This window comes from Populus euphratica, unplaced genomic scaffold (genome assembly GCF_000495115.2).
Source record: "Populus euphratica unplaced genomic scaffold, PopEup_1.0 scaffold206.1, whole genome shotgun sequence".
NCBI lineage: Eukaryota > Viridiplantae > Streptophyta > Magnoliopsida > Malpighiales > Salicaceae > Populus > Populus euphratica.
In genome coordinates this window covers 431456-457642 of record NW_011500012.1, presented here as the reverse complement: position 1 = coordinate 457642, position 26187 = coordinate 431456, and the positions used below count along the sequence as shown (strand labels likewise).

At 36.1% G+C, this 26187-nt stretch overlaps 1 protein-coding gene across 4 annotated transcripts in view; it reads left to right on the top strand.

The window, feature by feature from the left end:
* Positions 1–1208: 1208 nt before the first annotated feature.
* Positions 1209–26187, top strand: part of RGD3 (ROOT GROWTH DEFECTIVE 3) — a 25408-nt gene continuing 429 nt past the window's right edge. For 2 of the 4 annotated variants that reach the window (XM_011048755.1, XM_011048754.1), the window contains exons 1-28: positions 1210–1638; positions 1745–1839; positions 5458–5675; positions 5807–5861; positions 7894–7975; positions 8367–8701; positions 9935–10034; positions 10122–10731; positions 10940–11072; positions 11190–11258; positions 12860–13071; positions 15082–15310; positions 15601–15774; positions 16430–16855; positions 16930–17373; positions 17633–17752; positions 17915–18379; positions 18855–19393; positions 19902–20394; positions 20470–20538; positions 21529–21633; positions 21751–21978; positions 22077–22340; positions 22438–22487; positions 23335–23444; positions 24520–24602; positions 25371–25583; positions 25763–26180. In XM_011048755.1, coding sequence (XP_011047057.1) covers positions 1587–1638; positions 1745–1839; positions 5458–5675; positions 5807–5861; positions 7894–7975; positions 8367–8701; positions 9935–10034; positions 10122–10731; positions 10940–11072; positions 11190–11258; positions 12860–13071; positions 15082–15310; positions 15601–15774; positions 16430–16855; positions 16930–17373; positions 17633–17752; positions 17915–18379; positions 18855–19393; positions 19902–20394; positions 20470–20538; positions 21529–21633; positions 21751–21978; positions 22077–22340; positions 22438–22487; positions 23335–23444; positions 24520–24602; positions 25371–25583; positions 25763–25933 — 6144 coding nt within the window. In that variant the 5' untranslated portion in view covers positions 1210–1586 and the 3' untranslated portion in view covers positions 25934–26180. Of the gene's footprint in view, positions 1639–1744; positions 1840–5457; positions 5676–5806; positions 5862–7893; positions 7976–8366; positions 8702–9934; positions 10035–10121; positions 10732–10939; positions 11073–11189; positions 11259–12859; positions 13072–15081; positions 15311–15600; positions 15775–16429; positions 16856–16929; positions 17374–17632; positions 17753–17914; positions 18380–18854; positions 19394–19901; positions 20395–20469; positions 20539–21528; positions 21634–21750; positions 21979–22076; positions 22341–22437; positions 22488–23334; positions 23445–24009; positions 24282–24519; positions 24603–25370; positions 25584–25762; positions 26181–26187 lie in introns of those variants that run through there. The other 2 variants (XM_011048756.1, XM_011048757.1) reach the window with 2 other exon arrangements.

Here is a 26187-nt window from a genome sequence, read left to right as displayed (position 1 = left end):
TTTATTTTTCTTTTTATGAGATCATTTCAATTTTAAGCTTATGATCACAGTGTTAGCGGGTTAATCTAATTTGATTTTTTTCATTGTATTTTTTTAAATTTTACTATTTAACATTGAATTATTTGATAATTAAACTTTACTATTTTGTTTAATTTTTTGTGTGTAAGGATACTCTCGTGTCACGATCAATTTAGTGTCATGATCAAGTTAGATATCTAACGTGCTAACTTATAAGGGCTTGGGTTGGGTTTTTCTATCTTTTTTTTCATTATAATTTTTTTATTTTATTTACAGTCATATTTTTTATTTGTGTTATTAAATTAGTTGAGCTGATTAATTCCAGTCGAATTATTGAGTAAAGTCTTGATTTTTTTTTTGTTTTTTTGAAAACACCTGCCTTATTTTATCATCTATTTTTTGCGTCCGAAAAAATTAGATTAGCCTCGTGGAGCGCAGAACCCCTTTTACAGTAACAACTAAATTGACATATTTTCTAATTAAAGTATTAAATGTCCTTGTAGCATTATAGTCCGTGCTTCTACTATTACTTTTGTTTATTATATCCATAACTTATTTTCCTTGCTTAACGTGGCAAACAACAAACCACAATTAATACAGAACACGCGATGTATTTGAAACATGACACATGTCCAAACTTTATGTATCTGAAACGTGACACGTGTCATACTAGAGGCACGGCTTTTTTAGTAAAAACATTATAAATAAAGAAAAAATTAAAATTAAAAAGAATTTTATTTTGTAATTTTTTATTTAAAAATTTTCAGTAAAAGAATAAACTTTTTTCTCTTGCTATAGTTTGTTATTTTCTTAACCGATGTATATTTCGAGCCAAGAAAATATAATTTAGGAACATGATATATTAAAATAACAATATAAAGATGGACTAACCTAAATTGATACTGTACTTTGACCATTTAACTATTTTTTCATATTTTTATTTCATTATTTTTTTGTCAAAATAATAATATGTATAATGTAGTTGAGAGACATAAAACCCGGCAAAAATAATAATTAAGAAATCGAATTTTAAAAAAAGTGGCATTAAGACAAGATTGGAAACTTGGAAACTAGAAGGACTATATTTGAAAAGTTTATAGGATAGAATTAGAATATCGATGATTCTATAGGGATGAAACGGAAGTTTACACACTATCCATTTATATATTTTTGCGTTACAAATTCATATTTTATATTCATAAACAAACAGATAACACGAGAGAAAAGGGTAAAAAGTAGCTTCGTTATCCCATTTTGTTACAGCCGTCACACGCTGCCGTTTTGCTTCTCTTTTTCGTCTGGTAACCCTAATCTCTCTCCCCCCCTTCTATAATACACATGCATTTATCCGTGCATCATCCATCCTTTGAATTCTCCGTTCTCATTTTAATAAAATACTGAAATCAAGCATTTTTCGCATAAAGAAACCCTTTTTTTAATAGAAATTGAATGTTTTTTCTTGGGATCAATTGGTAGCAGGAGTGAGTGAGTGAGTGAGTGAATTTTGGATAATAACGATGCGGTTTTGTAGTTGAATTGGAAGTGGTAGAGGTTTTTGAGTTTATGTTATGGCTCAGCAACAATCTTCACGTCTCAATCGGCTACTCACTTTATTAGACAGTAAGTTTTTGTTTTCTAATTGTCATTTTTGGATCTGATTTGATTTTGTTCAAGTTTTCATGTTTAATTACACGAACAAAATATATATATAATTTTTTTTTTGAAGCTGGTTCGACACAAGCTACAAGATTGACTGCTGCGAAACAGATTGGGGATATTGCGAAATCGCATCCTCAAGACTTGCATTCTCTCCTGAAGAAGGTTTTTTTTTTTAATTTTTTATCCTGTCTTATTGTGTGGTCGTTTTATGCACGTGATTCTTTAAAGATAACTGCTTATCTTTTGTTAGCACCATTTCAATTTCATTTGCCTAGAAGACCCTATTAAAAAAAAAGTAGTTAGCCGGTGGTTGTGCTTGGTTTTAATGGTTGAGATGCCAGGTTTTGTTTTCCATCTTTTATGCAGATGAGTTGGTTTTCAAAGGTTAAGGTTGTTTAACATGAACTTGCTTCGCAAATGCTATGATTTGAGAGTGAAAGTGAAATTGTTATGTCCGCTAAGAGTTGAATGAAACATTAATTATAAATGTGTAGGATAGGGCTTTTAATCTGGAATGTCCTTATGAGCTCTTTATTTCCCATTATAGCATATGGTGTTGTGGCATAGGTGTTGATAGAATGTGATTCTTTCAAAGGGAAATTTAGAGCTTTAGTGTTGTTTTCAGCCAGTTGTAAATGTATTCTGAAGGGATTTTTTTGACAGTTAAAGAATGGCTCAATACCATGCCCCCACGTATAAAATTTTGGTGAAAAGAAAGAGTTTCTTGAGGGATTATCTGTGGCTTTGCAGAATTATTAAGACAGTTCATGAATTTTTTTTTTCTGGGAATTTAAGTTCTAGGGCTCAAGAGTTTGTTCATTTCTGTTATTTCTATTCACTTTAGGTAGTGGATGCTTTAAAAAAAATGGAACTTTGCGTTCATTGTGCTCTTGTACTGTTATCCCCATAAGTTTTTACGACTTTCAAATTTGTAAAAGAACTAGTGATGTATTCAATCTCCTAGGAGACAACAGAGGGGAACTTTTAGTTAGGCGTGCTTTTCTTGTATGCATCTTATTCATTGGAGTTGCACCATTCTTTTCTGCACACCTATTGGACTGCCCTATGTATAAACAATGGCTTATTTATTTAACCTTTTTATAAATGAACTCCTTACCAAGTTAAATAAATAACCCATTTCTAACTAGTTAAACTACTAGATGTCCTAGTTTTAATAAAAAGTAATAATCTTTCTCAATGTTGATATCACCTTTGTTATTCTTGTTGTCTTTGGAATCTTGCTTTCTTTCACCCTTTTCTATCTTTGTGAAATTAAATATATAATTCATTTCAGTTTCAAGTAGAATTATTTATTAAAGAAAATTTCTTATACCTTGTTATGATCCATTAATTCTAGACTAAAGCCTCCCAATTCTGACCATCTCTTTTAAAATTATGCATTTTACCTTTTGATTTGAGTTGACTCGTACAATTTACTGAATCGTACTGAATGGAATCGAATTGTGACTGAATCATAAGATTCATCCTGTGATTCATATCGTGAATCAAAAGAAACAACCATGCCTTAGATGTTTCTTTAGCATTTGGGTTTGTGTTTAAAGCTTGGCTGGAAGTAGAGGTGGGCTGGCTATGTTTCTTGATCAAATTGGGTTAAAGTGAGGTAAGGGTGACTTGTAGTGTAGGATCTGGAAGTTTTGGATGCTTTTTTCAGAAGCTTGATTCATGTTTTACAAGTTAAGCATTTTCCATTGGGTTGGACAGTGTGGGATTTGATCCTTGGAAAATGGAAAAGTGGATAGTTGGCGAGAATCTTTCAAAGAGGGTGCCTGATATTGATTACAAGGATCTTCTTGAGCACCTAATCTTCTTTAATGATCAAATTTGCTGCTGATCTTTTTATCTGGGGAATCATTAGGCCAAAAGGATGGGTATGATTCTGTGGCAGCATGTAGTGTTTGTAAGCTTTTGGTGTAACTAGATGGGGAGAAATGTTAGGATTTTGAAGGTTTTTTTCATGACTAGATTGCTGTTGTGGGGTGCGTCAATATTGCTCCTTCCTCATGGCATAATGCTTTAGGGCTCTTAGAGGAGTTTTGTGGGCATAAATTTAGTGGGACTAGATTACTCACCTTTTGTATTGAGATTTGTTTCTTTTCTTTTTTCTTTTTGTTAGAGATGACTTGCGCTTGAATTCTATTATGGCCGGCCATTCTGTTATTTCTATAATATATCTTCTTATATAAAACGAAATAAATTCTTTTGGGTTGGATTGCCATCATTAGGAAATAGGAACATTTGTGGCTGTGATTTGTGGAGATTATTCACCAAGGTTAGGGCAAATTTGCCAATTTTGTATTATTTTTCTTTGGGTGGGTTTGAGGCCCTTGGTATCATGCTGTATTTTGATTTCTTGAAATGCCTTTTATGTTGTTGTTTCTTGAACTATATATATGTTTTCAAGGAAGAAGAGAATCGCAAATGGTTTTACTAAGTTGGATTAAGAGTTAAATTGTGCTCATATGTTATCTTGAGGCATTCATAGATGGTGTATGGGATCTATTGATACTTTTTCTTAGAAAAAAATGGACTTACTGTTAGTGAAAATGGGTTCTTTGTGCTCTTTTTTCTATGCTTCAATGATGGAGAATGCTTACTATGGAAGAGGACATAAGGGGTAAAATGTCTTTTTTGGAAATGATAAGGAGGTGATGTGGACCTCAATCTACTTTTGAGCTTTTTGTGAAACTTTTCACCATGACTTTTTATTGGTACTTGGGATGGGAGCTGGGGATGATAAAATGTGATTGAACAGAAAGAAAATTTCAAAATCAAGGTGAAGGTGGATTACTTGATTTTAGAGTTATCTTAGTCAGTCAATGGGAGAATGTGTGCTGTTAAATCTAGTACTGACTAAATTCTCTTAGTTTCTTTGGTGATGAGAAAACGACCTAAAACATATAAAACTCCTTTACAGACCAAAAAAGGCACTTGATGCGTGGCCTATTTGATTCATTATTTGATATAAACTACCATTAGCCTTGATCATGAGCTTCTAAGGAATAGTTAAAGACCTGTGAGGGTGTTCTTTGAGATTCCGTATACTTTGTGCTAGTTGAGATGAGGGTATTTGTAGATGTAATGTTTGTATAAAGTATGCTTTTAAGGAGGGAGAGGTGGCACCTCCTAGGATAATTTAGGGAGGGGTTTTAACTTGTGATGGTTTAGTTAAGTTTGCTATGCAAACATATGGTGCATAAGGTATAAGAGTAATTGGATTCAATTAGTATGAGTGAAGATGATGATAGACATATCAGATTACGGTCCCAGATGTTATAGCTAAATGGCAGCGTGATTCAACATTGTTATTTACTCTTGTCTGGTCAAGGTGGTTTTTGTTTACCAGCATGTATGTGTTCTAAATTCCTATTACCAAATCTTTCTGTCCTGTATGAACATCCTTTCTTAATGTATTAAAGAGGGCCTCTCTAACCAGTGAAAAGTGGCGGGTACAGTAAATGTAGAGAAAATTGTAACTAAGCTGAAGTGTACCAGACATGAGCTGTTGCTCGCCTGTCATTCTGATGTAATTTTCAAAGATTGAATTGACCCTTTTGCTTTAATCTCCTGTTGTATGGGTCAATTGGTTATGATATCGTGGTTTTGTGGTGACCTTTTTCTTGTGAACTATTATTGAATGGTTCTATTCATTGTAATGTATCAGTTTAATTATATTGGAAATGATGATGATAATATTATTTTATTTTTGCAATAATGCTACCACTGACATCAAGTCTTAATATAAGTGCCTTGTGAAAATAGGTTTCTCAAAATCTCCATAGTAAAAACTGGGACACAAGAGTTGCAGCTGCTCATGCGATTGGGGCTATTGCTCAGAATGTCAAGCACATTTCTTTGACTGACTTATTTGCTTCTGTCGAAACAAAGATGTCTGAGATTGGGGTTTCGGGTCATGTTGAAGATTTGGTGGCATGCCCTAATTTTCATTCTCAAATAATATCAAACGGTTTATTTAGAAGGTTGTTGATTGATTGATTTTGCACTCTTTTACATTTATTTTATGTGAATTTTATTTTATTTAGTGTACAAGCAAAAAAAAAAAAAGTCTTCTTGTGCATTGATATTTATTTTTTCTTCACCTATTTAACAGCTTTGATATGAACAAAGTGTTGGAGTTCGGTGCTTTGTTGGCATCTGGAGGTCAGGTAATACTGTTTCTTGCACTGTCATGAAATTCCATTGCTCTTTGGATTTTTCTTGATTAGCAAAAGAAGTTTTATAAGAATAATGAATGAGCAGACTGTTTGGCATCATCTACATTAGATAAAAGATTCCATTGTATATCAGAAATATAAAGGAAATCTATTCTCTGTCAATGTTTTTGTCTTTTCTTCTTTGCATGTCATCCTAAAAAGTAGTAGTGGAAGTTGAATACAACCCCGTATCTTTTGATACCCCCCCAAAGAACCTTGCCCTTTGATGCTTTTGCAGTTCATATTCTATGGAGCTTGGAATGTCCCAAGTGACAACCATGGCTCCATAATCCAACTCCTTTGGTGCTTTAGCCTGAAAACAGTGTAATAACAGGTGATTCACTGGTTTAGCAGCTTTGTGAAAAGATAGCACCAATTTGCCAATAACTCTCTTGGAATTACTACATTTGATTCAGTTTCAACTATTTAATCTTTCCTTTTGATTATACGTTATATTTATCTTTTGATTGTATGTTATATTTAGGAAAAGAAGGAAGGGATTACATGCTCGCTTTCTATCTAGTGAATCTGGTTATTATAAAAAGTTTGTTATTTGATCGACTGTAACATTAAAACAACTTAAACCATTGAACGGGGTACATTCCTGACTGTTGAACCAAGGGAATGGGATTCCAGCCACCTTTTCTTTTTGGAGAGTGTTGGAATGCTGATAAAGATGTAAGAGGTTAGAGAAGTTGAAGTGAAGAAACAATAAAGAACTCACATTCTTCATTGTTTATGATGCGTTTAACCGTCATCAAATCTATCATAATGCATCTGTATAAAGGAGAGGCTCTCTACATAGATTGGTCAACCATCATTATTCTTTCCAGATGGGATGGTTAGCATTCTGAACCCATACTCTTAATGTCATAACCTGATTAGATAGGTTTACAGATTGAATTCCCTCCTTCAAGGTATTTCTTTAGCTGAGTGGGGTGCCATAAGAGAGGAATTGGCAGTGCAAATTGAGCATGACATTTGAGTTTGGAAAACCTGGCTCTACAGAATGATGTGTAGAGTGGTGCTTGGGTATATCAAACAGAAGCAGTGTTTTCAGTAGGACTCAACTTATTTTAGGTGGATACAAATGCTTAGGTATTCAGTTCCTTTTTTTCCCTGACTGCTTAGGTACTGTTAACTTGCCTCATGACATTTTGGTGAATGGAAAAAAAAATAAAGGAAGACTACTTTTTCTGTGGGGATGACTTAAGAGTTTGCAGGGCCAATTTCCTATTAGATTGCATTATGGAACAAAATTGATGAATACTTTTGAGGAGTTGTGCCATTGACTATATTAGATAATTCATGTATGAAGTTAAATCAACAGAAGGCATTTTGTGAAGGAAACTTGCTAGCAGTCCTGCGCAAATATTATTTTTGTTGAAGTTGGCTGATTTACTACCCGTGTATTGATATTTAGAATACTTTTCAGGAAAAAAAAGGGAGAAAGAAAGAAAAAGAAGAAATGAAGAAAAAGAAAAAGCAAAAATGATTTGGTTTGAGGGAGCAAGAGGAATCTTTAGGCTTTTCTTGTTATCAATTTCATCAGTACTAGAAGAATTATTTTAGTAATGAACATTGCTGGTATCCACACCTTGCATATTCATCAGCATTACTAGGACAATAGTAATCTCTGATGGTGCTGATCAGGGGACTTGTTCATATGCTGTGAAAATTTATAAAAAAAACTCGAAATTTCATCATTTATCATTCAAACTTGCACCTCTGAGTTGTAATAACTTTTTATCTTCACAAATCTGTTGGGGTATTCATTGGGAATTTGCACCCATCCCCTTTCCTTGTACAGGTCCCTTTATTAGATATTTGGGGTGGTTCACTTTCTTTTGGATGCGCAAGGAATTTGCATGACACAAAACTGCTTGGTGCTAGCTTGGCTAGCTCCATTTCCTTTCAAATGTCCATGTTCTGATATGTAAGTATGTGCATCTATGTCAAGATCTGATATCAGTTTTGATCCCAGGAATATGACATTGCAAATGACAATTCTAAGAATCCACGGGAGCGATTGGCTCGCCAGAAACAAAACCTGCGACGTCGTTTGGGTTAGTAATTGATGCCATTATAACCTTTCTTTCCTTTGTGACAAAATACTGTTTTCTTTGCCTAGTAATGGTGCTTTGCATCTGGTTTGTAGAGGAGTGTCCTCAGTGAATATACTAACCCCTCCAGCTGTTCTGTGCAATTGTTGTCTGGCTTTTCATCTTTTGGAGAAGGGAAAATGCATATTCTCCGATGTTTTGCCCCACCCAACCCATCCACACACGAAAAAAAGAAAGAAAAAGAAAAAGAAAAAGAAAAAGAAAATCACTAATGTTCAATATGCTATCTTTTTCGCTGGCTTGTCTCCTGAATGTCTGTTTGATGTAATGGACTGCCGACGTATTGTCTGAAGTGTTTGTTAATTCGCTCAGACACCTTGAAATTTTGTGGCAGGTTTAGATGTTTGTGAGCAGTTTATGGATGTCAACGATGTGATAAAAGATGAAGACCTTGTTGTCCACAGACCAGAGTCTCAAAGAAACGGTTTAGATCATAGATTTTACAAACACCCGTCTGTGCATAACATCCAGCAACTTGTTGCAAGTATGGTTCCGAGTGTAATTTCCAAAAGACCAAGTGCAAGGGAGCTGAATCTCCTAAAGCGAAAAGCAAAAATAAATTCCAAAGACCAAGTGAAAAGTTGGTCAGAGGATGGGGATACAGAGGTTGCTTGTCCTCAGAGTACAACTCCAAAGGGCTCAAATACAGACTCCTTTAGCTTTAAAAAGGTACCACAATATATCTCTTACTGCCCCTTCTCACAGCTTATGTGCAGCTGTTCTTGAATATCCAGACATTGAGAAGTAAATGATGTGCTCCATTATGCATGTTTCCTTCATGCATTTGATCGCTCTTCTTTCTTTAGGGAGCATTTTATTTTCTTTCATTATCTTACTTGTGCAGATTTAAAGTCTTTAATGCTGATCGGTTTATCTTAGGGGCATACTGTTTAGTTTTTCAAATAGGAAGATGTTTTTGAGAGACAGACATCAATCTAAGGTGCATGTGTGCCCACTTATTGCAGACTTTTGCCAAGCCCAAGGGCATGAGCAAGATATCTTTTAAGCTGGCAAACCTAAAACCACATGTACTAGAATGAACTGTTAAGTAGTGTTTTTTCCCTGCTTGTTTTGATGTTTTGTGTCTAGAGCCTATTGGCTGCCACTCATAGGTATTTGGAGCTATTTGGCTTTAGTACATCGTATCAGTGGGCAAATGTCTAATTTTCCATGTGGTATTCATTTCTCTTTCACAATTTCTTATCTGTTAAAGAAGGGTAAAACTGGAGAGACTGAAAGGGTCTTTTATGACCAAGCTTTAAAAACAGTATCAGAGTACAATGGATAAGGGTATGCGCCAGAAATCTTTGGGCTTATAAATTGTAATTCTCCATACAGATTACAATGATTCGTCTTTTGACTTTACCAAGAGTCCTTTTTTTGTTCTTTTATTTTTAACTACAATTGAAAGAAATAGCTAATTCTTGGTTGCAAAAGCCATTTGTAAGAGCTATATATTTTATTCTGTCCTTCATCTAGTTTATATGAGAGACAAGAACATCAAGCAACAGGAATTGGAAACATTTGTAAGAGAAAAGATCATTTCTTATACTGAATAACTTCTCCATCATTGTGAATCCAAAGTTTTAAGGAAGACATATTTGGAGACTACCCTAATATGCTTTAGTCAATGGAATCAATTCAATGCTTGTTCTATAAAATAATAATTCAATATTGGAAGGTAACAGAATTGTAGTGTTATTCTGGAAAGTGGATCTACAAAATGGGACGTGCCAAATGGTTTGATTAACTGACAAAATACCATTGGCAAAACATCCATCATAGTTTAATTATATTATCATTGTTTGCTGTTGTGAAGTCATATTTCTTATACCTCCTTTGCTTTTACCTGTTCTACCTGATCAGTGTCGAGCTGCAATTTGATGCTTTCTTTCTATGCAGGCAGATGCTGATGAAGAAGACAACTTGGAACATGATGGAGATGGGAGGTGGCCTTTCCATGGTTTTGTTGAACAACTTATTGTTGATATGTTTGACCCTGGTGAGTTTTTTGTTTTTATTTTGCTAGATTAGGATTGTACTGTGGTTCCATTGTCTAACAGTAGTTTGTGTGAGAATTCTTTGGCAGTTTGGGAGGTTCGCCACGGCAGTGTCATGGCTTTGAGAGAAATCGTAACTCATCATGGTGGTTCTGCTGGATTGGTTGTGCCTGACTTGAGCTTGGATGGTGCTCTTGATGAACTCAGAGAGAGAGAATATTCAAATGCCATTAAAAGAGAGAGAGAAATTGATTTGAATTTGCAAGTTATAACAGATGCGTTTGAGCCAAATCCAAAAAGGCATAAATCTGAAGATGTGTCATCGCAGACAATGGATATGATGGTCTCTACTAGCAATCTTGGTAGTAGTGACATTTGTGTAAAACTTGAGCATAGTGGATGGAATTTGCCTGTTGGGCAGGTTAATAGCCAAGTTGATATCGTTAGTTGTGTTAAGATGGAGCCCGAATCTTACCCTAACGATGCATCTTATTCTGCTGAAAGAGCTGTTGGCATGGTAGAGTCAAAGGGTTACCCTGAACATCAGGGTTCTTTTATGAAGTCAAATTTGCAGAACAGTTCTCCTGAAAATTGCGAGCTGATGAATTTGGTTAAATTGGCCAGACATTCTTCTATAAAAAATAATGAATTTCTTCAAGATTGTGCGATTCGTTTCTTATGCATATTATCACTAGATCGGTAAGTCTGCGGATTCTTTTAGATTGCCTATAAATTGTTGCTTCTTAAGTTTCAATCTTTCACCCATTATTTGGCTGGGAACTACATATATATATATATATATATATGTATGTATTGATTTTAAGATTATTGCATGGGCTACATTTCTACGTTCCATCCTCGGATTAGTATATATGTGATGCTTTTGAATTTTCTTTCTGTTGTGCAGTTTTGGAGACTATGTATCTGACCAGGTGGTTGCTCCAGTACGTGAAACTTGCGCCCAGGCATTAGGTGCTGCATTTAAGTATATGCATCACTCTTTAGTTTATGAAACATTGAATATTCTGCTTCAAATGCAGGTAGATATCACATAACAACATGCTTTTTAGTCTCTATTATGTTGGAGATGCTGGGTATGATGTATACCTGGTGCTTTTTCAGTGATTTTTATTTTTCTGTCATTCCTCCTTATTCAGCGTAGGCCAGAATGGGAAATTCGTCATGGAAGCCTTTTGGGCATCAAGTATTTGGTTGCTGTTCGACAGGTGAATTTTCTCTCTTTGGTTTATTGAGTGCTTATTCTAGACCTGATGAAATTTATTGCAAACTGTTTATTTATTTTTCTTTTATCAGAAAATTGAATGAAACATGTGTAGAAAAGTGCTTTGCATTAGGGAGTCATCCTCCCAAAGGACAGAGATGTAGGAAAAAAAGGAAAACTTGGAAAGATCCAAAATGTATGATCAGGAAGGGGATCCCTCCATTCCCCTTGAATGTGAGATGGAAGACCCGTTTATAACCCCCTGAAGTGTTCATTGCATATGTCATGCAAAAGGGGGCAAAAAAAACAGCACGGTCTATAGCTAGAAGTGAAAGAACCCAGTGTCTTGAACTTTTCAAAATTTTCAACTTAGAGAATTTTGAACAAGAGGTGATCACTGGGTGGATTTTAACAGGCCCAATCAAGGCTTCAACAACCTTGTCTTTACTGTGACATTCAGGTTTTAGCTGGCCTGACTGGAGTATCTTGTTTCTGAGACTGGAACTTGGGTCATGCCTGGCCCTTTTTAAACCACTTGATCTTTCCTTTTTCCTGTGTATCTACAATTTTTCCTTATTCCCATATTCCTGTGTATCTCCAATTTTTCCTTATTCCCATATTCGATGCATGTTTCTTTGGGAAAGTGGAAACTAAATTTGAAGTCCAAATGCCCCTTTTTGGTTCCATGGCTGGGAAAGATAATCTATCACAACCTTTACCTATTTTGTGGCATGATGGGGCTGGTCACTTGGATTAGTGGCAGTTTCAGATTCTGTTTCTTTATTCCTTGAATAACAAAATGTTCATCATTTGTAATGCACATGCTTTCTTTAATGTTCTCAGCCTCCAAACCAACTACTTATATGTACTACACATAGATTTCCTGCCTTTATGTACTGTACCTCTCTTTTCTTTTCATGTACTCTGGAAAATGTCACGGTGAATTGATCTTGTTCTCTTTTTGAGGGTTTCATGGACAATTAGCTTGTTTTCTTGATTTCTGCAAACTCTAATTAATATTTCTTAGACAGATGAGATGGAAAGCTAGAAAAAAACACGTGCCAATAGAGTTAGGAAAATGGGAAAGATATTTCTAGTGGCCTAAAATTTATTGTGTTTGCCTTGTAAAGAATATGTCAAGCAGACTGTTGCTCATGGGTCTAGGTAGCTTTGGTAGTAATTCTCTTTGCCTTGATCCTGAGGGTTTGCTTTTGGGTCTTGTTCACACCAATGGTGTGGGGGCTTAAAGGGAGAGAGATATCTTTGCCTTGATCCTGAGGGTTTGCTTTTGGGTCTTGTTCATACCAATGGTGTGGGGGCTTAAAGGGAGAGAGATATCTAGCATTGGATTGGAAAAACATGCACCAAAAATATCGAGGCAAGGTACTGACGATTTAAGGAGGGAACTAACACCCAGCAAGTGGAGAGAAGAGAGAAGAGAAACAACCAATGCTCAAGATTTTGAGTTTCAAGCATTGGCCTCTTCATGCATACACTTCATTAATTTACAGGCACATTAAAGTTGTAATTATTTTTTCCTTTCTTTTCTTTTTGTGTCATTTGTATATTTCTTCATCATGCATCTCTGCTTTTTGTTTACTTTAGGAGATGCTGCCTGATTTGCTTGGATGCATTCTACCTGCTTGTAAAGCTGGACTGGAGGACCCTGATGATGATGTCAGGGCAGTTGCTGCAGATGCTCTAATACCTACTTCTGCTGCAATTGTTTCCATGAAGGGTCGGACATTGCATTCCATTGTTATGCTACTTTGGGATATCTTGCTTGATTTGGATGATCTAAGTCCTTCCACTAGCAGGTACATCTACACACTGGTTGACTTGGTATTTGCTATTTTTTTTTTGGGGACAAGCAATAGTACTAGTAAAATTAAGCTTTATATACTCTTATTTGTGTGCTTGGAAAGTATGATGTAATATATACAATGTGCCCATGGTATAAGCCATCTTGGTGCCATCGCCGCCCTCTATGTTTTTGTTTTTTTCTGTGTTTCCATTCTTCATCTTGGTTCTTGATATCTGATGCCTGTATTGCATGTTCACTTATGATTTTCTTGTTCTGGATACAAGAAAAGTGAGGACTTTTCAGTCGCCTCTGATGTCAGGTAAAGGAGACCTTAAACTGTCCTAGAAGTACTACACTAGTGGACTATAAAGATGCAAATGAAAAAGATCTATGATACTGGAACCGCTGCATGGGTGAAAATTGATTCTTGAAATTCTATAATTTTTTCTGCCCAAAATTTCATAAAACTCTGAAATTCCTTCTTTTAAACTCCTTCACAAAAATCCATAACAGCTCCACGATACTGGGTTTTCTGAATCCTCACAACAAATCACAAAAAATCTATTCCATATCTCAAACCACTAGGCAATGCTAATTTACAAGTCTTTATTACAAAAATATCAGCCAGCAATTTTTTTTTTCCAACAGTGATAAAATGCCACATCTGGTATCATGCATCAATTACACCAGAAGTGAATAAGCATGAAAGGAGGATGGGCAATGCAGGACCACAAGATATTTTTTTGGACTACGTGCTTTAGAAAGAGTTTTATTTTGATATTGTAGTTTCCTTGTGTTTTCCTATTTCATTTTTTTGGGTGCCTATGTTTTCTGTCAGAGAAATGGTTCTGATATACTGAAGCTAATAAAACTCACAATAGGGCTTTCTAGTCTTTTTGGATGTCTGCTACATACACTCGAAGGCCCCTTGAGCTGAAGAACCTATGAAGTAAAAAACCTACTCTTATCCCTCAAAACGTTGCTTCCATTGATGTGGTGATTGCATATTCTAGAATCCAAAAAAAAAAAAAGCTCGCAGTCTTTGGCCTTCCCCAAAGCCTTCTCAAGCATTTAAGAAATGTTATCAATTGAACCTGGAACCATTCATGTATCCCACAAATGCCAAAGCACCATATATCTCTACTAATGCTAGATTCTAGATTAACTGTGTTAACTTCTAGAAGGAAAACAAGAAGGTAAAATCCATCTCCCCCCTGTCATAAAACACAAAATTTTGGATGATGCTTAACATAAAAATCCATTTTGCATATTCCTATGCTATAAACCTCTAACCCACCAGATTTACACAGAAACATTGATTATCACTTTTTCTCCCCATAGAAGATTGTGCAAAAGATTGCTGATACAGTGCCTAACTTAGCACATTTCTTATGTAGAGCGATTTTCTTTGAAGTGACCTTTCCTTTAAGATTTTATGGGCCTCAACTTCTTCCCTCCTAGTCTTTATTCTATAAATCAACTAATAGAACTTGCACTAGGTTTGTATCTCCTAGTATTGTGCACTCCTCTCAAAATCAACATTCTATTATGTGATCCATTGTTAACCTTGAAACAGGAGCGCTCTAAAACATTTGTACTCCTGACCTTTGAAAGCATAGGGGATTCGGTTTTAAGAGGAAAATTTCCATGTCAATTCATTGTTGCTGGCATTGGGAACATTTACTGGCGGCATATACAATATGGCTATCTTCTTTCAGCTTTATTTATTGTTCTTACCACTGGGCTTTATTTATGAATGTTTTTTCTTGGAATCGGTGCTAACGTTCTTCCCTTTCCTGGAACGAAGTCATATCCTTCCTTCCATCCGCTGAGGATTGTAATCTTTGGTTAATGTTTGGAACTATAACTTGTCAAAAATGACAGGGTTTCAATCCATTGGACTTTGGTGATATGTTGAAACTTGGACTATCTTTCAAGTGTGACTATTCACATGTTGTGGTAGTCTGAATCAATTAAATATTATAAAAGAGTTTATGTTTGAACATCAGTTATTTTGTTGCAGTGTGATGAATCTGCTAGCAGAAATATATTCCCAGGAAGAGATGATTCCCAAGAAAACATCAAAAGAGAAACAAGAGTTGGATTTAAATGAAGTGGTACATGTTGATGATGTTGGAGAAGGAAGAGACTTGCAAGAAAATCCATACATGTTATCGACATTGGCACCACGATTATGGCCATTCATGAGGCATAGTATCACATCTGTCCGACATTCAGCGATTCGAACTTTGGTAAATCTTTTAAATTTCTTTTTATTCAAGTGTCCTTTTCAGTATCTCAATTTGTTAAAATTACCAAGTCAAATCATCATGGCAATGACTCTTGTTTCGTTCCCTCATAAGTATTTGTTCGCCGAAACTAGAATTCTTGCATATCTATTTCATTTGACCTCTTCATGAACAAATGTTCTCATTCCTTTCATATATGTTTCCTTTAATGTCATTAAGCATATGCTAGCATGGGGGTTCTATATGCTGAGGATTCTATTCTTTCATGTTTCATTTAAGAATCTGATTTTCAGGAGCGATTGCTTGAAGCTGGTTATAAGAGGAACATTTCTGAGCCATCCAGTACATCATTTTGGTCCTCCTTTATCTTGGGAGATACCCTGCGTATTGTTTTTCAGAATCTGCTGTTGGAATCAAATGATGAAATTTTGCGTTGTTCAGAGAGGGTTTGGAGGCTCCTCATCCAGGTTTCCTATATAACTTGGATGCATGAAATGATGCGCATCAGATATTTTGAATTTTTCATTTCGTTGTTGGATTCATTATGTTTTTTTCAAACACTGTTCGCATTTTGTTTTTCTGTCACTTCAACAAAGTATGCAATTCCATAAACTTCTTGTGCACTGGAAGCAGTGCTATAGCATTTTCATTTTCAAGGCATAAATTTATCCGGTTCAAAGAGTAGGACACTATACATGTATTCATATGCTTCCGAGGATACTGGCAAAACTAGAGGCCTGGCAGTAATAATCTCAATAGTGAGTTGAATTGCAAATTCTTGTCCCTGTAAAAACTATATTTGGTCAGACTAGTTCTTACAATTGTAACTTGATACTTTGGAATTTAAAATTTTGACAAGCACTATTTTTGTAGAGACAAGTTTTCTAGTTGCCAACTAAAATTACATTTTATAATATCTACAACAGTTAAGATGTTCTATGCTTTGCTTGTTTAGTGGATTAATTCTTGTATTCAAATGTTATTTGTCTATTCGCTAACTCTAGTATTTCTGGAAATTTTTCTCTAATGTTTATAATTTTCAGCTAGTTCTTATGCTTCTCACTTTTTCTACAAGGACTTGCTAATTTTACTTTCTTTTTCAAATTTCTTTGCTGACATTAGTGCCCAGCAGAGGACTTGGAAGCTGCTGCAAGTTCATACATGGCTTCTTGGATAGAACTTACAACTACTCCATATGGCTCACCATTAGATTCTACAAAGATGTTTTGGCCTGTGGCTCCACCTCGAAAGTCTCATTTTAAAGCAGCTGCTAAAATGAGAGCAGTAAGGCTTGAAAATGAGTCTTGCAGCAGCATTGGCTTAGATTTTGAGAAAGAAACTATTCCTCAGCAAAGAAATGGCGATGCTTCTGCTAGCACAGTCAAGATAATTGTAGGTGCTGATGCTGAAATCTCAGTAACTAATACTCGAGTGATTACGGCTTCAGCTTTGGGAATGTTCGCTTCTAAGTTGCGTGGGGATTCTATGCAACACGTAATAGATCCATTGTGGAATGCTCTCACCTCATTATCAGGGGTTCAGCGGCAGGTAGCATTCATATTTAAAGTTAAATTACCATTCTCTCTCCCTCTCTCTTCTTAATAGTTGTTGGACTTCATCAGGTAGCATCAATGGTTCTTATATCGTTGTTTAAAGAGATTAAAGGGAAGGAATCCTCTGAAATCCATGGGGTTATGCCTGCTTTTCCCAATCATGTTGAGAAGTTGCTGTTTGATTTGTTATCTTGTTCTGACCCTGCACTTCCAACAAAAGATTCAGTTCTTCCATATTCTGAACTCTCAAGGACTTATACAAAGATGCGCAATGAGGCCAGCCAGTTATTACATGTCACCGAGTCATCTGGCATGTTCAAGAATTCATTGTCAACTATTAAAATAGATGTGGAAAAATTGAGTCCTGATGAGGCAATCAATTTTGCATCAAAATTACCATTATCATGCAATGATGGTGTTGGTGATGAATCTACTGGACACAACATTGTTGATGATATTGATTCATCAAAACAGCGACTTCTGACAACTTCAGGCTATTTAAAATGTGTTCAGGTATGTTCTAGTTGTGATATAGTGTTTGTCTAATGCTTTTCTATTGAGCATTTGTATCCTTTTAAGTTGGAGAACTCAATATCACCTGATTTATCCTTTACACATCTATCTAGATCTAAAATTTGGTTGATATTTAGATGTCTACAGCTACCCTGTCTGGATCGCTTGCCGAGTTCTGACTTTATTTTTAAGTATTCCATTCTCCATTTTCTTTCATTTGATAAAATTGTTCTTTATTGTTACAATTTGTGTTCTCCAGAGTAATTTGCATGTTACTGTCTCCGCATTAGTTGCTGCTGCAGTTGTCTGGATGTCAGAGCTTCCTGCACGGCTGAATCCCATCATTTTGCCCCTGATGGCCTCAATCAAAAGAGAGCAGGTCTTTTTCCTCCCTACTGTTGTTGTTGTCGTCGTCTTGAACCGGATTCAGTTTTGATCACCAAGTACAATTGTTTGTTGTTGTTGCCATAAACCGGAATCAGTTTTGATCACTAAGTACAGTTGTTTCAGGATTCTGAAATATATTGCATGCCATTTTCAGGAGGAGATATTGCAACAAAAGGCTGCTGAAGCTCTTGCAGAGCTAATTTCACGTTGTATTGCACGTAAGCCTGGCCCAAATGATAAGTTGATTAAGAATATTTGTAGTTTGACGTGCATGGATCCTTGTGAGACACCCCAGGCTGCAGTCATTGGGTCCACAGAGGTTGTTGATGATCAAGATCTTCTCTCCTTTGGGATTAGTACAGGGAAACAAAAGTCAAAGGTTCATATGCTAGCTGGTGGTGAAGACCGGTCAAGAGTTGAGGGCTTTATTAGCAGACGAGGTTCTGAACATGCATTGAAACATTTATGTGAGAAGTTTGGGGCTTATTTATTTGATAAGCTACCAAAACTATGGGATTGCCTTGTCGAAGTTCTCAAGCCCGGAAGTCCTGCAGATGAACAACTTGAAAAAACTATCGCATCCATTAAGGATCCTCAAATCCTTATAAATAATATCCAGGTGGTTACCATCCTGATTTATCATCTAGACATTTTTGTTTTTGGAAATCAATCTAAAATCAGTCCTCTACTCTGTTACAATGGGGCAAAATCTGAGTTACTGCACTGACAGAACATGACTGAAGTATGGATGCTAAATTCAAGCCCAACTCACTACTGAAATTTGGAGATGTTAATTATCCGCCTGTTTCAGGAACTCTAATATTAAATCAAAAGAAGAATGAGAAGGCTATTCTCCTTTATCTTCCTTTTTTCTTTACATAGATAGAAGAACACATTACTGTTACAAATGATGAGCGAGTGGACTTTAGGAAGCTTTTGAGTGCTTGAGAGGTCAAGAGTAAAAGTGAAGTTGCTCCATTACTGGACAGGACACTTGATGAGTTGATTAATAAAAAAGCTAGATATTTTTTCCTATTCCTTTTGAAGGGAGTGCTTTGTTAGCTTATTATTTTCTCTGAATTTATGAATTGCAGGTGGTGCGATCTATTGCTCCATTACTGGATGGGGCATTGAAACCTAAATTGCTCACACTTCTCCCTTGCATTTTCAAATGTGTGCGCCATTCTCATGTTGCAGTTAGATTAGCTGCCTCAAGGTGTATTACCTCAATGGCCAAATCTATGACAACAAATGTCATGGCAGCTGTAATTGAGGATGCCATTCCTATGCTAGGGGATGTAACGTCTGTCCATGCCAGACAAGGTGCTGGCATGCTTATCAGTTCACTTGTTCAGGGACTGGGAGTGGAGCTGGTCCCCTATGCTAGGCTACTGGTTGTTCCTCTTCTACGTTGCATGAGTGATTGTGATCATTCTGTCAGACAGAGTGTGACACGTAGTTTTGCTGCTCTTGTTCCTCTCCTTCCTTTAGCTCGAGGCCTAGCCCCACCTAGTGGACTGAATGAAGGGTTAGCAAGAAATGCAGAGGATGCACAATTTTTGGAGCAACTACTTGACAATTCCCATATTGATGATTACAAGCTCTGCACTGAATTAAAAGTGACATTGAGGAGGTATATATTCTGTTCATATCGTGTGAAGTTTAGCAGCAGAATTGATTGCGCTCTTTGTATGTTTTTAGGTCTCCCTTACTCATATTTTGTAACTCATGATCTTCATGTTTATGTTTTTAGGTCTCCCTGTTGGTATATACTCAATGCTAATAGAAGCTAAAAAAGAAAAATACCTAATTTTGCCTTTATGTGAACAATAAATCAACAACACTAAATCCAGTAACTCATCTGTCGTACACTTTTAAAATAGAAGTAGCATCTTAAATAACTCTAATCAGTAAAATGACCAACTAACCTATCAAAGACATAAAAGTTAAAACAGGATCATTTGTGTTTTGACCAGCATGTCCTCTTGATTTGCAAGGATCCCATGACTCTTGCTTTGAATTTTCTCAAAGGATGTGCCTTTCATCTGCCATGGGTTTCTATCTTCTATCCTGTCTTTTAATTCTACTGGTGCTCTTTTAATGCGCCCAAGCCATCATAATAATATGCTTGGTGCTTCCAGGTATCAACAAGAAGGTATAAATTGGCTGGCCTTCTTAAAACGATTCAAGCTTCATGGAATTCTATGTGATGATATGGGGCTTGGTAAGACCCTGCAAGCATCAGCAATTGTGGCATCTGATGTAGCAGAGTCTCGTGCTTTGAATAACTGTGAGGATGTTCAACCATCTTTAATTGTTTGCCCGTCAACACTTGTGGGACACTGGGCCTTTGAGATAGAGAAGTACATTGATGCTTCTTTAATTAGTACTCTACAATATAGTGGTTCTGCTCAAGAGCGCATCAGTCTTCGAGAACAATTTCATAAGCACAATGTCATCATAACATCATATGATGTAGTTCGCAAAGATATTGATTACCTTGGACAGTCCCTGTGGAATTACTGTATTTTAGATGAAGGACATATAATCAAGAATGCAAAATCCAAAATTACAGCTGCCGTGAAGAAGTTGAAAGCCCAGCATCGCCTAATACTTAGTGGAACACCAATTCAGGTCAGACACTAGTGCAAAAACACACTGAACATAACAATTCTCTTTTTCTGACTGATGACTTGCTTTCTCTCACAGAACAACATCATGGATTTATGGTCCCTCTTTGACTTTTTAATGCCAGGGTTCCTTGGAACTGACAGACAAGTAGGTGTCCTTTGTCTTGGTTCTTAGGAAGCTGTTTATTTTATGAACTGTTTCTGAATGCTGAGTTCACTTTATGTTGTTTCATGGACTTGTTGTATGTGAATATTAGAAGAGAAAACCTGAAGATGAAAGCATTGAAGCATGTCAATTGTTTGTTTTTAAGTGACATTAATGGATTTAATTATGTTCTGTGTGGTTCCTTTATTTGATGGTTCTAGCTACCATAAATTACTGTATTTGGATTGCACCTGCTTTTCACGATAATGTCATGTAGTTACCTATCTTTTCTCCCTTTCCCTAAAATATGTTTTTTTTGTGTGCGTGTGGCATTCTAACTTCATTGAGAACCTTCAGCCATGCTATAGCACTTGATTCTTGTGCAGAACTTGTGTATTATTAATTTTTCCATTGGCCCAACTTGCTGGAAATAACAATTCTGTTATGAAAACAATAGCTGGTTATTGAAAATTAGCAATTTTTGTACAGCTAATGACAGATAACAGCAACCCAATTTTTGAATTGTTTTTTGAGTACATTTATTATTATCGGATATTATCTCACATGTTTAGGAGTTTGGGATCTCCTACACACACACACACACAATCACAGTATCTATTAGCACTCTTTAACATTTGTTCCAAATTTTTTCCACTTGATTGTCTTTTGATTATGGTGGTGATTGTTAATGTTCGTTTTGTTATTTTCATTTCAAGCATTTTTATCTTTTAGACATTTCTTTTGTTTTATCAATGTTCATAAAATAAACTATCATATGCTAATTACATAGAAGACAGCTAAAATTGGTTAGATAAAAAAAGATGCAACCTTAATACCTTTATTCCTAGTTCCTGTTCCTGGTAGACTAATCAAACTACTAAAATCTTTGGCTTGGTTATATAAAACTCTGATGTTACCAAGTGCTTCAATTCCATTCTTATGTTGTGTGATCCATTATCCTGTATGATCATTGATTTGATGAAATTTTGGCAGTTTCAAGCCACTTATGGGAAACCTTTGCTGGCTGCTAGAGATCCTAAATGCTCTGCCAAGGATGCTGAAGCTGGGGTACTTGCTATGGAAGCATTGCACAAGCAGGTGATGTCGTTTTCCCTTTTGTTCTCACTTTTCCCTTACATGGAGGGAGTAGGGAATGTACCTTGTTGGGGTGTTGGAGATCTTATAGGTTGTCTTTGGATGTTTTTTATACAACAGGTCATGCCTTTTCTCTTACGAAGAACAAAAGATGAAGTATTATCTGACTTGCCAGAGAAAATTATTCAAGACAGATATTGTGACCTGAGCCCTGTCCAGTTAAAACTTTATGAACAGTTCTCCGGTTCCCTTGTTAGACAGGAGATTTCAAGCATGGTAAAGCTGGATGATTCAGCACAACCAGAAGGAAATAGTGCTTCACCAAAAGCTTCCACACATGTTTTTCAGGTGATGTGTTTTTTTGTTGGCAGTGTGTTGTTTCCCCTATTGTGCGATGTAATAGTTTCAAACAAACTAAATTGTGCCACTTTTTTTTAATCTTTCAGGCACTTCAATACTTGTTAAAACTTTGTAGTCATCCATTGCTTGTTGCTGGTGAAAAAATGCCCGAATCACTTGTATGCCAGTTGCACGAACTCTTACCTCCAAATTGTGACATAGTTTCAGAACTTCATAAGCTTCACCACTCTCCAAAACTAGTTGCTCTCCAGGAGATTCTGGAAGAGTGTGGAATAGGTGTGGATGCTTCAAGTTCTGATAATGCTGTGAGTGTTGGGCAGCACAGAGTCTTGATATTTGCGCAGCACAAAGTAATTGACTTTCTTCAACTAAATTTACTTCTTTACAATGTTCATCTAGCATTCTCTTCTGTGATCCTTCTTTGCTTAATAATCAAATTTCATGTAGGCCCTTCTTGACATTATTGAGAGGGACTTGTTTCATTCCCAAATGAAGAAGTAAGTTCCCTGTTTCCTATTTTTAAACTAACTTTTGTGCTTTGTATTTATATGAATGCCTTACGTCTGTGTTTAATTCTATTGTATGGATCCATTCTTGGAATTTTTTTCATTAACCTTTTATACCTTCAAATTCGCTATTTATATCTTGTTGATTTTGCAGTTACTTTTGTCTTTATCTTCCCATGGTTTCATTTTACTCATTCAGTCCTTTGTTTATCCATTTCATTGCTTGCATGCAGAAAGGTTCCTGCTAGAGGTAATTGCTTAGTCAGAGTATTAAAGGCATCATAATATGAATTATCCTCCTGAACTGAGAAAAGGAATTTGTCACAGCAAGAATAAAAAAATATATTTATCATTGAATTGCCAATGGAATATAATTTCTCTAAATCAAAACACATAATTGAATTGCTTCAATAAGGATTGCATCATTGAAGCGAGGCATCACATGCATGAGCAACACACTTACGATGTATGTGTACTAAAGAAATTTGCCATTATTGGTAAAATGACATTAACCCTGTAACCCATCCAATCCTGCCTTCCAGTGTTTTGTTATGATACTTGGTTACACCCAAAATTCTTTTAATGGGATGATTTTTAGAATTCTAGTTTGTCAATGATAGACTGCAAATATCACAGGTCAATGGATAGTGGATATTGTTTCCATAGTCAATTGATTTTCCATTCCACCTATGTCTCGCTGCTGAGAAGCAGATGCTCTAGTCATCATTTAGTAGAGTTCTTCGTAGGGAAAATATATCTTACTGCAACCTTTTGCTTTTCTTCATTGTACAGCGATAAAATTTAAAATATCTGATATTTTCACTTTGTTTTGGTGCAGTGTCACATACTTGCGGCTGGATGGATCTGTTGAGCCAGAAAAAAGATTTGATATTGTAAAAGCTTTTAATTCAGATCCTACTATTGATGCCTTGTTGCTTACGACTCATGGTAAGTCACTCTTTCTCCCAAGGTTTTTAAAATCACTTTTCCAATTAAAATCGATGAAGGGTCCAGAAGGTCAGATCATGAAATCAAATTGTAAGATCTTACATATTTTACATAATGACTGTTCAATGAACACTCTAAATGCTAGGAATCAACTTTGTGAAACTTATAAAAATGAAAAAATACGTGTCTTGAACAAAATAAAAATTAGGATTTGTGTTTTTTAACCAATTTTCAAATTATTTTGATAAAAGGTACATATTTGAAAACTTTAGAAAATTTTATTATTGTAATAACAAATTAAAAGTATATTTAGAAAAAAAGAAAACAAACCATAACGGAGACATGATAGGCCAATACATTATATCGAGCATGTGTCAATTGAAGCAGAGAAAGCCTCAGTTCATGGGCATCTCTTTACTTTTACTATATCAATTAAAAAAAAAAAAACAGGAATGAATCACATCATCTACCGCACATTCTCATCTCCTCGCCCGTTTATCAAACAAACAGATAAGAACACTTTCAATTATCCCAGTCCCAAAAGAAATTTACTTTTCTATCACAGGTTTGACTGATAAACATCTCAAGCAGAGGGCTAATTTTTCTTTAAGTTGGACAAGGACCATGATCTTGAGGGATACTATTGCGAGCTCAATCTTTCTGTTTCTTCATTCTGTCATCTATTCATCTTCATTCTGTCATCTATTCATCTCTCTTTATGTTCGTCTTCTATGGCTTTTGGGAAGTTTGGAATGCATTTAGAGCTGCACTCAAGCTCTTGCTGAGTGAATGATAGACTAATTTTGGGAGGTGTTAAATCATGAATAACAGTTAAAACTAAGCCCAAAAGGCTGCAAACTGGGGTTGTTAAAATCATGAGTTCTTGATTTCACCAAGTCAAAAGGTGATTTTATCATGATGAGCACAGTGCAATTTTTTAAGCGATTTGAATCGGCCAACTTATATTGCATCATGAAATTGGGTGATTTTATGACTTGGACTGCGATTTTGATAACCTTGCTTCTCCAGTTGTTTAAGTTACTAAAGTTTATTTATCTTATGGCTCTCTTGGCAGTTGGTGGGCTTGGTTTGAATCTTACATCTGCTGACACCCTTGTCTTTATGGAGCATGATTGGAATCCAATGCGAGATCTTCAGGTAAGAAAACTCTGTCTGAGATGTTTTCCCATCGTCATTTTGTCCAAATGGTATTTGTAATCTTTGCACCATGTGTTGCCTGTCGTGTAACTTGTTAGGAACTTTACCAATTCACTGCCCAAAGGTTATTCTACTAGTTGGAAGCCAGGCAACCTTCAACACCTCACAAAATTTCAGTGGCCCTGTTGGATGTTACATACACTTCTAAATTTATTAATATATCATTATAAGTGCGTTCATCTAAGTGACTTACCAGCACAATTGATATGCCAATGAAATGTCAACTTTAGTGTGCTTGGGGTTGTGGTGCAGAGTGCTTTTTAAAATAGCTTTTCACTTACAAATACATCAAAATGGATTTTTCAGATTTTTGTTCTATTTTTGACATTAGCACATCAAAACCATCATAAAACACAAAAAAAGAAATTATCAATTTGATGTTTTTCCAAGCCAAAAGCACTTTTGAAAAGTATCCAAAAGCAGAAGCGGAAGCAAAAGCACTCCCAAACACATAATCTACATGCTTGCCAAACCGACCTATGCTTTATAAGCATTGCTGAAGTTTCAGAAGCTGGGGCATTGCAGGTGATTTGTACCCCCATGATGAAATCAAATGCGGTCTTTTGTTAGTATATGGACCCCCATGATTTCCTTGATAACTTTGTAGTTTGGATATGCTTGAATTTCTGTCAAAGAGGTGTAGCTCTCCGCCTCTCTTTGATTTGAAATGGCTTATCTAGTTAATTATGTCATGTGACATACTTGCAGGCAATGGACAGGGCACACAGATTGGGGCAAAAGAAAGTTGTGAATGTCCATCGCCTGATCATGCGTGGCACTCTGGAAGAGAAAGTTATGAGTCTCCAAAAGTTCAAAGTGTCGGTTGCCAATGCTGTTATTAATGCAGAGAATGCCAGTCTGAAAACAATGAACACAGATCAGTTGCTCGATTTGTTTGCGTCAGCTGAAACCAGAGCAAAGGTATTGCTAAGAAAAGTTGTAACCATGTTCCGAGAAAATGCATTGAATCTTTTCTTTTTATTTACTGATGTTTTTGTTTCTTTGATGTTATTTTTTTATCTTAAGGCCAGCCCAAATTTGACTAACCTTTTTTTCCCCAATCTCCTTTCGGTGATGTTTTGTTGTGGTTTTATTTCCAGGGAGCTACTGCTTCAAAGCGCACAGACGGCAACTTCGATGGAGATCGAAAATTAATGGGCACTGGGAAGGGGTTAAAAGCCATCCTTGGTGGACTGGAGGAGCTCTGGGATCAATCGCAGTACACTGAAGAGTACAATCTGTCCCAGTTCTTGGCCAAGCTTAACGGCTGAACCCTGGCTTCTCATCCCATGTACAAAGTGTATATTTGTGGTTGAGTTAGGAAAAAGAAAATTTTGGCGTTTTAACCGAGCATATTTCCCCCATTCTTTCTCTCCCCATAGCTTTTTTTTTTTTTTTTTTGTTCTCCTGATCGATGTGGGAGACTGGGGAAGAAGGTTTTAGTGGTTGGTATGGGAGCCTGAACGCAGAGATGAAGGGTATCGAGAAAAATCTCAACCCAAAATGTGCATCAGAAGGGAAAGAG